The 12,601-nt window shown below is 33.6% G+C and overlaps 1 protein-coding gene across 1 annotated transcript; it reads right to left on the reverse strand.

The window, feature by feature from the left end:
• Positions 1 to 1,187: 1,187 nt before the first annotated feature.
• Positions 1,188 to 2,075, reverse strand: LOC145130302 (uncharacterized). Its single transcript, XM_079065124.1, has one exon. The coding sequence runs from the start codon at positions 2,073 to 2,075 to the stop codon at positions 1,188 to 1,190; it is 888 nt and encodes a 295-aa protein (XP_078921250.1).
• Between the last annotated feature and the right edge of the window lie 10,526 nt (positions 2,076 to 12,601).

A 12,601-nucleotide genomic window follows, 5' to 3' on the forward strand; every position in this document is an offset into this window, starting at 1 on the left:
ACCGACTAATTGAACAAATCAAATCAGTCCAGGCTTGGCCAAGCACTTCAGGGTGTCATCACTAAATCATCGAGGGGCCCACAGATACCGATTTTATCTCATCAAGGGTAAAAGGAATGGATAAACTTCGACTCATATGCTTGTCCTACTACTTGTTGAATCATACACAAAGGCACGTTTTATAACATTGAGTTACCAATGTGTTTTCGTACAATCAATGTATAACCAACTCATAGGCAACAACTCATATCTCTAGGTTTGAAGAATATAAGATATTATCGTCTCATGATCACTCGTGATAAAATCCATGAAGTGAGTCAAATGAGCGTGGGTTTAATCCAATACTCAGAACTTATGAGCACTCATGAATGTTGTAGCAACTCTTGTTATGTCCAATACCTTAGACATCTACAAACCAACTGCATGAAAGTCTTGCCTTAATACCTACTTCGAACGTATTATCGATTGTGGATGGTTTGAATAACTTAGTCATTCAGAAAGAATGACCTAGTTATTCTAGAAGTCAAAACATGCAAAGTGAAACACAAGAATAATCGAATCCAATATGGTCTCAGAACTTATGAATATAAATAGAACACCTTTTATTTATCACCATATTGATTACACATTATTCATTGTATAATGTTTCAAATTTATGAACTTAATACTTGAATTAAAACAATAGTTGTCCCATGCTCCAAGCATGTACACTATGTTTTTCTGAACACTAGTCATGCCATACACCAAGTATGCACACTATGTTTGTCTATGATCTTTACTTTGTGGAATAGATCGATTGAACATAATTCCAATGATTCTCATTTCACAATCCCAAATCCTTACCGCAAATGCAAGAATTCCAAATTCCTGCCATTTACCGAAATCTGTTAGATTTTAAACTTATATGCACTGATCCTCTATAATGGTTATGCACAAAGTCACAAAGACTTGTCAACAGACATTACAGAGTATTCCAATGGAGATCAACTCCATGGAAAACGAAGTCTCATATTCAAAGTACATTGCTTTGAACATCCTTCTTGCAGGGGCGGAACACAAGCACTATAGCTAGGGGCCGAAATTAAAACTTCAAAACAAAACTATATAGACAAAAAAATTGGTTCAAAATTATGACATATCAAAATTCGAAACAAGAAAACTAATTATAAATATTGTTACATCCCACTTCAAAGTGGAACTCGTCGATCTTTTGCATTTTTGAAATCTTGCACAATTGTTTCTAGACTAATCGTTTCGGCAAGTTCCCTTTCAAAGTACAGAATCAGTGAGTCGTTCAAAAACTCATCTTCCATCTTATTACGTAACCTTGTTTTAATAAGGTTCATCGCTGAAAATGATCTTTCTGTTGTAGCAGTGGAAACCGGAAGAGTAAGTATGAGACTAGCTACTCGATAAATAAGATGAAAGTTAGCCACTCTTCCGGTCTTTATCAACCATTGACACAACTCTGAAATAGATGTCAATAGTTTATAATTTGCGTGTTTAACGACATCAATCTCATAGTGTTGAAGTTGCAACTTCAAAAGTAATTCCTCTTGTTCACTGAAATCTTCAGGATAAAACTTCTCCACTAACCGACATACATCACCACTTCGAAAAGGCTCATTAACACTTTTAGGATTTAAAGTTGCAGAAAGTTGAAGCAACTCCATTGAGCTATCATTAAACCGGTGATTCAATTCCATTAATCGACAATTAATGGCTTCGTAAAAGATATCCACTCGGTAATGATGTTCAAGTGTATGATCGCTATGCTCCTTACGAGCTCGAGCCCCTCTGCTAAAGTAGGCAGAAGATAAATCAGGGATATCAATATCGCGATCCTGACAAAATGACTTAACAAGAGAGAGAAAACCATCCCATCTTTCATCTTTCATTATTTGCAAAAGTTCTTTGGTGGATGCAACTAGCTTCAATGCATTGCAAACATCTTGAGATTGTCTTTGTAAAGCTTGACAAAGTAAATCAGTTATCTCCACTATTTCCTTCACAAGATGCAAAACAAAAATGAACTCAAATGAAGTAATAATCTCATATGCTGAATCAGCATCCATTTGATCGAACCAGTGCCATCCTCAATAATTTTAAGTAAACCCTCGCATGTAGGACTAAGCATCTTGATTAAACTCGAAACTGATTTAAGGTGAGAACTCCATCTGGTATCTCCAGCTCGTTGTAATGTACCAATCTGATTGAGACCTCTACCTGTCTCTAACTCATCAATAGAAATCATATATGCAATTTGCTCGGCTTGTGTATCTCTTAGTTGGTCAGTACGCTTGGAGGAAGCACCGACAAAATTAATAACAAAAGGTAACTTAGTAAAAAAACTTTTGCACTGCAACAACTCCTTGTGAAGCAGCCATTAATGCTAACTGTAATCGATGAGCAAAACAATGAATATAATAGGCATATGGACTATCTTTTGAAATTAATGCTTGCAAACCCTTGAACCGACCTCGCATATTGTTTGCATCGTCATACCCTTGGCCACAAATTGATCTAAAATCAAGATTGTTATGTGACAATACATAATAGATTCCATTCTTAAGACTTTGTGATGTAGTGTCTGGTACATGAACTAGTCCAAAAAACGCTCCACGATAACACCATCTTTATTTACAAATCCCAAAACAATTGACATTTGTTCTTTGTTAGACTCATCACGTGCTTCATCAACAAGTAAACAAAAATTTCCACCATCAATCTCCTTACAAATCATCCGTTTCACCCTAGTTGAGATAAGGTTTAGAATCTCTTTTTGAATTGATGGTGATGTATATAATGCATATTTAGGAGCAGTCCGAAACAGTTCTTTCATCTCGTTGTTATAAAAGCCAATTGCCTTTAACATTTAACGAAAATTTCCTTTGTTGATGGAATCTGAGCTTTCATCACGACCTCTAAATGGAACTGCTTAAAAGGCACACCAACGGACTGAAAAAATAGTAGCCATCAATCTGAGTCTATTATTCTTACGATCTTCCTCTGTAAACTTCTCAAACACATTTCGTATATCTTGTGCGTCATTTAACAAATCATCATATGCTTTTTGTGCAATTTTATGAAAATATGTACACTCAATCCCCATATGATTCAAAAAGACACAGGGTATCGAATTGGGGAAATGGTTTATCGCGAAAACATGCAGCACCTTTATGACTCTACAAGAAAAAAAAATTAATTGGTTAGTATACATTTACAATCTGTTTTAATGATGATAAAAATACTACAAACATAATCATTATAGTACCTTAATGTACTCATCCCAAACTTCAGCATCGGCGGTAACACAACATTTATTCGTTTCCCAGCCGAATCTACTCGTGTTTGTTCCATATACCATATCGTGTACGATGTTGAAATGGTTTTTCCATGTCTTCATCCTCGATTTAATATGAGGTTCTGCTTTCAAACCCAAGTTAGGATGACTTACATCTAGTAATTGTTGCACCGCCTTCAAATAACCGGGTTTGAATCCGTTGTCAGCACCACCATACTTTCCGGATACATGTAACTCCAACAATGCTTCAATCAACTTTGCATCCTCTTCATTAGTCCATGTGTGTTTGCTTCACCCTGCCATGCCTACAAAAAAATTTACAGTAGATGCTTGAAATAGTCATTCAACAATTAAACATAATATTATCACACCAAATAATGAATACAAAAGACAACAATCCTCACAGTCCGTGTTTATGGTTGTATAACTCAACCAAAACTTAACAAAATAAGGTATTTCTTGATCCTAATCCTAAAACATAATATTCCTAACAACTCCTACACCATATACATTCTTCAACAAAAGAGAGGATTTGATCCACTAGCGTAAATTGGATTATTTGATCTTCATTTAAAGTGATGCCATTTGCCATATATGTAATTATTATAGAATGAAATATGAAAAGTTGAAAACTTAAATTACTTATAGGTATTCGTATAAAAGTACACATATAAATTTGAAAATTAATGCATACTAAAACACCTCTGTCGAAATCATTGTAATTCCAAATTATTGCAATATTAAAACAACCATGTGAAATCCTATGTACCATAAAATCAAGTATCTACACACGATTAACAAAAAATATTCCTATGAACAATTGCTTTTTCAAAAAAGCAAATTGGAACCATATAAAAAGCGCAGGCGTCAATCAAAAAAAATACACACGAATAATTGTATTGATGAAAAAGAAATAAAGAAAGAAATCACACCTTCAATTGAGAAATAGTAGAAATAGGAGTAGCGTTTGACGTGATGGGGGTAGAAGTAACGCAGCAGTAGGGTTTATCGTGAAGGTTTACGCAAGTGAGGGAATAGATCAACTTATATTGAAGCGTAATTGTTGATGGGAAGATTCGAACGTGATACCCTGTTGATGGATAAAAGCATGATATCAATTCTCCGCTTTTTTTTTTATTTCCCAATAGTTGTTTCTCCCATTTTCTCTATAAAATATAGAGAATTAATTAGGTGGAAATGGAATTAAATTATTTCTCATTCTCTCCTTTTTAAATACTAACCAAACAAGAGAAGTGGAATACATTTCATTTCTCTGCCCCTAATTCTCTGTACCAAACACCCTCTAATAGTAAATGTCCGTTGGCCGTATTGTCCCATTCCAGAAGGTTTGTTAAATAGAAAACATGGGAAACAAAATGCAGCATCTCGACTCTTTGAGTATTCAAGCCAAGGAAATAACTTAAACCAAGAAACTTGAAAGCTACGTTTATGGGTTTCTGGTCCAGATTTTGGATATACTGAAAGTTTCGGTTGAAAGGGACCAAGATTTATATATGCTCGGCGGATGCTATCTCGTTGATTAATTGGAAAATCATAAATTTGCATACGCAAACCGGGATCTCGTTCGACTGTATTAAGATCAATTCCATTCGCTTCAAGTTGAGCTTTTTTGGATGGGTTCTCTGCAACAAGAATACTAGATGTTGGGTTTTCCGCAACAGGAATACTAGATGTTGGGTTTACCACAACATGAATACTAGACGTTGGGGTATTTTCATCTAAAACAATCTCTGGTGGTTTTTCAGAATCTTGAGTAGAATTGACACGTTTTCTTTTAAATAACCCGTCAATAGTTGATTGTTTTTTCATGTTGATATGAACTACATAAAATATTAACTAATAATTAATAAATAACAAAACAAAATACCAAAATAAAATAATAAGTAACAAATATATTATATCAAACAACTATGTTTTTATAAGAATATAAGTTACTGATTTTTTTATTATATTAAAACCTAAACAAACAATATATTATGGTTTTAATTAATTTCATTATACACTTATATACAAGCATAATCGTTATAGTCTTCACACTTTACATATTGTATTTGCATACTAAATTACCACAAGTTTTAAAAACAATAAATAATATTAATATAAGGTTGTGAAGAGTCTATTTCTTCACAGAAATCGAGTGGCAAACTGGCAATATTATATATATATATATATATATATATATATATATATATATATATATATATATATATATGGAAAAGTGAATATACCCTTAAGGGTATATAAGCTCAGGTACCCAAACTCACCATACTATATCGTTTTGTATCATATATAGACATTGTAATTGTCCAATGTTCTTATAATTCAACTTCTAACTTGAATTACTTCAAAGATTTTTATAAATTTCATATTTATCTTCCTCTTATATAATTGTCATTTTCAACAATAATATATATAGCCTATTAAGTGTTCGACAAAAAGATGTGATGTAAGAGGAAGATAATAATGAAATTTTAAAAATATTGAATATAAATCAAGTTAAGGATTGAAGTTTAACAATATTATAATGAATATATCAAACAAAACGACGTATTATTATGAGTTTGGGTACCTAAGCTTATATACCCTTAAGGGTATATTCACTTTTCCCATATATATATATATATATATATATATATATATATATATATATATATATATATATATATATATATATATATATATATATATATAAATTTTATGATCATTATTTATTAAAGTAATTCTCACTTGTCACTCTATGACAAAGCTACACTCCACCTTTAACATATAGAAAGAGAAACACTAAAAGAAAGAGAAAGCAAGTAAATAAAAAAAACGAGTAGAAAATTAGTACCAGTGGAACGCGAAGAGCCGAAGAAGATACAGATTATTTGAGAGGGACGGCGAACAGCGGAGCAAAAAAGAGGGAGGCGGAAAATAAGCAGTCCAACGACAGAGAAGCAGTGGTCCGACGAGCGACCACAGAGACCGGTGGGGGAGATGCAGATGGATGACGGACGACAAAGTTTTTCCGGTGGGAGATTTGGAATTTTTCCGACATCGATATTTCTAGGTCTTCATTGTTTTCTTAAACCCAAATCTTTGAGTTAAAAGAATTTTATGTTTGATTTGATTTTTTATTTTGTTTTATAGAGAGTTTCTTAACTTAATTAATTTCCTAATGTAATACGGTTTCTTTTGATTTTATCACTGATTCTTTTTATTTGGGGAATGATTTTCGGATGAGTTTATCACTTGATAACAAAGTTTTGTAACTTACATCACAACTCAAAACGGAGGGGCCAATTACCAAATGCAATGATTATTGGATTTTTTTTATAAAAAAATTATATATATATATATATATATATATATATATATATATATATATATATATATATATATATAACGTATTAGGAGCCTTAAAACTGGGGAGGCCATGGCCCCCCTGACCCCTCTTAGCATCCACCCCTGCCTTCTTGCATTAAGTTTTCTAATCTTACACAGATTGAATAGTTTCCACCCATGGAGACATTTCCATATTCCCATTTTGACTATCACTTCTGAACAAGAGTTGCCTCTTTTTCAGAATATGTGAATATGATCCTCTCCAAAAATTTACACCATACTTCCAACTATCCCTGAGCAACCAATCTTTGGTAAACCTTAGATTGTCCTCGACAATTACTTAATCACTTTAGTCACATCCAGTTCTAGTACTTTTTCCCTCTTAATGCCATAGGCATTTGGAAAAATTTAGAACAGATCCACATTATAGCACATGCAATCGATCCTATATCTGAAGCATATGAGACATGATTCATGATGTCTCACATAAAGACATGATACTAGACCAGTCTTTGCTATAATATTTCAATTTCTATTTGCCATGTTCTCATAATTCAGATTATGAAAAAGGATGCCGTAATCACAATCGAATTTTAGAACGCAAATAATGTTCCCATATATAGAATTTCCTTATGTTGAACCATTTGAACCATTCCAACATAACATTCATATATATACTTGACTAAATTTGATTAAAATCTCACGATCTAAGCTTTTAGAATTGAAATGAAGTATAATTTCATCTCCCTTAGTTATAGTAAAATAACTTTTTTCCAATTGAAACTTTTGTTTTCTATAATTAACATTGCTTACTTGCAACACTTATTATAATCATCATGATCCCACTAACATGATGATTATTAGCATAACACTTATGCTCCCACTAGCTTTGACATGTACTCAGAAATCAGTTGGACTTCTAGAAATCAATACTTTATTGACTTTCTTACCAAAGTTCAGATTTCTGATATGAGATGCTTTGATAAAACTTTATCAAAGTCATACACCTTCCCTTAGATAGCTCATATGGGTGTCTAAACAATTTTAGAACTATGAAAAGGGATGCAGTAATCACAGTCTCAATTGTTTAGACCTTTTCCATTTCTCACAAGTCCATGTTAGTTTGTCGGTTAACCACGCACGCTCCACTAACGACTTTGAGAATGCAAATATCACAATTGCTATCTATTTAAAATCTACTTAGTGAAAGTGTTTCCTCACCATCATTTTCATGAATCGAAGAGAAACCTTATGACACTTGGATTTTATGGTGTATGTGTTCCTATCCATGTGAATTTGTCAAAACCATAATCACAAGACACGGTTAGTGACAAATTCATATGGACTGAACTTGTGCAGTCTTAACTTCTTGCCACCTGGCAGCACAAGGGCCTGTCATTGCTTCCAAGTTGTTATGTAACCAATTGAGAACTCTCAGAACTCATATGCAAAGCCAACTTTAACTAGAATGGGCACAGAAATAGGAATATGTCAACACGATAGGTTATAAACCTCAAGTCGTGTGCAGGTTTTATTCTTGATTAGACTCTTTCAAGATCTTTTAGACTCCCACTGTCCTCTTGACATATAAGACTCTCTTGCCAAGACCCATTCCTTGACAAACAAATATTCAAGAGATAGTGCGGATTCTTATCAAGACAAACACTTCACACAATTGGCCTAAGTTGGTCTCTGTTTTATCCAAAACATCACAACTTACCAATTTCAAATGTACAAGAGTAAGACACATTTTACTCTTACATTTGACAAGTGTTAATAAACCTTCTTTAAGATGTATCACTCAAATTACAATCTTGGATTATGACTCTAAGACTTGTTTTGGAACGAAGTATGTATCACCTTCTTGATTTAACCATTTCAATAATTCATGACTCCTCTTCTTAGCCATAAGAATGCACTAAGATGTCCCTAGAGGATGAATTGTGATATGGTCTCACAACCATTAAGATGATCATAAAACATGATACTAAAGTACTCTCCCATCGTTTCGGAATTGAGAAACTTTTATCTTTCTGCCAAATTTAATTCTTCTCATTCGTTCTGCCATACATCGAAACTTTTCCAATGCTTCAGAATTATACTTAAACTTGTAAGTATAACCATATTTACTAAACTTTAGTAAATCATGACGAATAGTCTTATCGATCTTTTATGGTGGACTTGACCAGTGCACAAAAATATGTACTCGATCCCTTAGTCCTTCACTTGACTCACATATACATGTGAACAAGGAATTAGTCTTAATTTTCCAAAGGAGAAGATTTTCATTCATCATACTATACAACGTGCATGATTCCAAGTTTCGATCTAACTGAAACTTGGGTGATGAGAATCTTTCCTTATTTGGTAAATTTAGACACTACCACAAATGAAAGAATCAAATTCACATTTCCATTATTGCTAGAAACATACAAACATCAATTTTCCATAAATGCCATTGCAAGGAGATATAAAATAAAACAAAATTTTATTTATTTATTAAAAATGCGGAAAACTTTTTCCTTACAATGCAACTTTAAATGAAAACTATGCTATTACACATTTCCTAGCAATCTATCATAACTCCTACGTAGTAGCTCAAGAATCTGATCTTCGAACCATGCGATTGAAATCCATCTTCGCGATCAGATTCTACATACTCTTCCTTTAAGTTTCCTTCCCTTTGCTTGATCCTGTCAAACATCAAAATGTAACCGCGTCACATTTTGTATTAAGAATCATCGATTAGGAACTTAATAGAGTTAGATAGTGGACTTACCTGAAGCAGAATCAAACTTTTTGATTTGACCTTCTCTCAGATCTTTCAGGTAGCTAGGGCAGCTTTGCAACCAATGCCCCTTCATTTGGCAATAGAACCATATGGACTCTTTGGTAATGGTACATGGGACTATCTAGGACTTAGCCTTTCTCTTTACCATTTGGTCAACCGAGTTGACTATGACCGATCCCTTTCCATTGGGAAGAGAAGGCTTTGCTGGATATCCAATGTTACCATTGTCAATGTCCATGGAGGTTTGGGAAGTTGATCTTCTAATCAAATTTGCTTTACCATTCCTCCAAATAATTGTTGATTCAGCAGCACTAAGCAAATAGATAAGATCATTAAGGGTCATGTCATAGTCTGTTTCATAGTAGTCCCAAAGGAAACTCACTAGGTGACTTAGAAAGTGATCGGACAACCAACTTTCTCAAGACTTTGACACCCAACTCTCCCGGCTTGTCAATATGTGACTTCATCTTCAAGATGTGAGCACACATAGACCTTGCTTGCCAATAGGGCTTGAGTGACCTTGAACTATTCAAGAACTTGTGGGATAGGGAGAATAATTGGAGGAGGTGGAGGAAGAGAAGTATGATTTCCATTATCCAACCACGGAACATCATATTCATTAGGAAGGCTTGTTCCAAGGGATTTGGGAAGATCATAGATGTCTAAACCAGACATCTAATATGGGAGATATTCACGTCAGTTGATTTAAGTCCTTAATATAACACCCAATATGAAATATTAAGGCTACGACCCAACACAATACTTTTATAACTTGGAAGAGGGATGTCGTAATCCAAGCTACAAAATATTTGAAGGTAGGTGAATAACGATTCACCAATTTCCACCATGAAAAACGAAATAAATTATTAGGTTTTTAATTGGCTTTGAAACTCCTAGATCTTTTGAGATTCATTGAACTTTTCAATGGCATGTTTCAATCTCGATTGTGCCCTCTCAAGTTTTGTGACTGGGATGTCGAGGATCACAAAACAAGGTGTTAATAACCATGCAAATATACTTGGTACCCTTAATATTTATCACTTAATCGATGTGTCGGTTAACCACACGCGCTCCACCGATAAACATTAAGTTACCCTTTGCCTACCTTGTTAAATCCAGGTTAGTGTGCCGGTTAACCACACACGCTCCACTAACGACTTAAGCAAAGTGCAAAGTGTAATTTCATGGGTTAGAACCAAATTCACATTTTCCTAAAGTAACTAAGATTGGGAATTTATAAAAGGTTTAGTTACTTTATATTTATCATTATACCTATAATGAGAATTATAGTCCTTTTCCTACCCGTTCGGCTAACGACCCTCCACCATTCAAGGAAGCGGTGGGTGAGAGTGGACACCCATTAAACTGTCATTTTATAGGCAGTAACCTAATACTCACCTTATAGACCGACTTCGTGAATGAGGCCTACTAACGGTAAGACTGACTTTGTTCTTATACATATATATATATATATATTATTAACTTATAATAATATAAACAATAAGGGTTGGATTTTAACTTTTAAAACTCTAGGGTTTGGAATTAAAGTGTGTGTGAGACTTTACAAATTCCAAAACTTGAGGGCAAGTTTTGAACTATTCAAAAACTTTTGGATTTTCATAACTTATGAGTTTAATTAAGGTTTTAAAAAAACTTTAATGAAAAGACTCTTGAACATCCATAACTTGAGGACAAGTTATAGAGTTCATAAAACAAAAAGACTCTTCAATTTTGTAACCTATGCGTTTTAATGAATATTTAAAAGAAATGTCTTTTGGTAATCCATAACTTGAGGACAAATTATGGACTCCATTAAAATACATTTAGATCAAGAATTAACTAACAACCAATTTGCAAATAATTCCTATGATCTACCAAAACTCATAAGTGAATGAACAATCATATCAACAATTTCAAGAATTACATAAACACACATAAAACTTGAAATTTTGATAACAACCTTGAAATTGGTTTACCATAATCATTACCACATCAAAAACAGGTTTTATAAGTCCAAAACTATTTAAGGTAATGATTCCAGACCAATTCCAGCTTAAAAACACGAAAATCTGCAAACTGGAAGACCAACTCGTCAAGTTCTATAATGAACTCGTCGATTTCATGCTTTAACACATGAACTCATCGAGTTTTTGGCCAGAACTCGTCGATTTTTCAGTCTGGTCAGATTCTGGGTTTTGAAAAATAAGTTGCATCAAGTATAAATGAAAACAAGCCTAGGCTCTAATACCACTGAAGGATGTACATGCAACCCTATAAACCTTGGATCTATGTTTTCTCTATTATACATGCAAATATTCAATATTCCAAGGTTTTATCCTAACTAGCATATTATGAAACAACTATACTACAAAAGTCTAGTTAGATGACATACCTTTTAATGACGCTTGAAGTCTTGAACTTTAAGAGCTTAGCCACAATAGTGTGGAAGCCTAAAGTGGAATCACAAATCACCAAAACACCTTGGAAAACTTGAGAGAATAGAATGCACACTAGAAATCGGCCCACTCTTGTATCTACACACACTAGTGCCATTTCATGTGCCAAAGACCTCTTTATATAGTATGGAGGATTAGAGTTACATTCATGTAAACCCTAATACCCATGACCTTTCATTTCCATAGGATCCATGGGTTAAACACTCCATGGACTATCCATGAAAGCTTAGCCCAACCTAAATGAACTTGGCCCATTCCATATATATATATATATATATATATATATATATATATATATATATATATATATATATAAAAGAGTTCATATTTAATTAGTTCGTTTTTTATCACTAAATTAATTCTAAATTAATTCTTGATCAATACTAATTAAATAATATAATTCCATATTAATATATTAGAACTTATAATATATTAATATAAATCATAAACATACTATTCTCAAAAGACTATCCATATAAATTGTTCCGGTGAAGTGCAACCTAAATGGACCATGCCAAGTCGGGTCAAGTACATACCAATTATAGTTATGGGCTTAGACACTAATCCAACATGAAGAGTACTGCCCGAGGGGCGAAGTGCAAAAACTAGAGCATGAGTTGTGGAATCTTACCATGGCAGGCTCAGACATAGAAGCCTACACCGATAGATTCAGCGATTTAGCTGCACTATGCCCTGGGATGG

The sequence above is a fragment of the Lactuca virosa genome, chromosome 8, assembly GCF_052849685.1.
Source record: "Lactuca virosa cultivar CGN04683 chromosome 8, Lactuca_virosa_CGN04683_v6, whole genome shotgun sequence".
NCBI classification, from domain to species: domain Eukaryota; kingdom Viridiplantae; phylum Streptophyta; class Magnoliopsida; order Asterales; family Asteraceae; genus Lactuca; species Lactuca virosa.

Coding starts and splice junctions, on each gene's coding strand:
- LOC145130302 (XM_079065124.1), bottom strand. CDS start 2,075: ATGGATGCTGATTCAGCATATGAGATTATTACTTCATTTGAGTTCATT.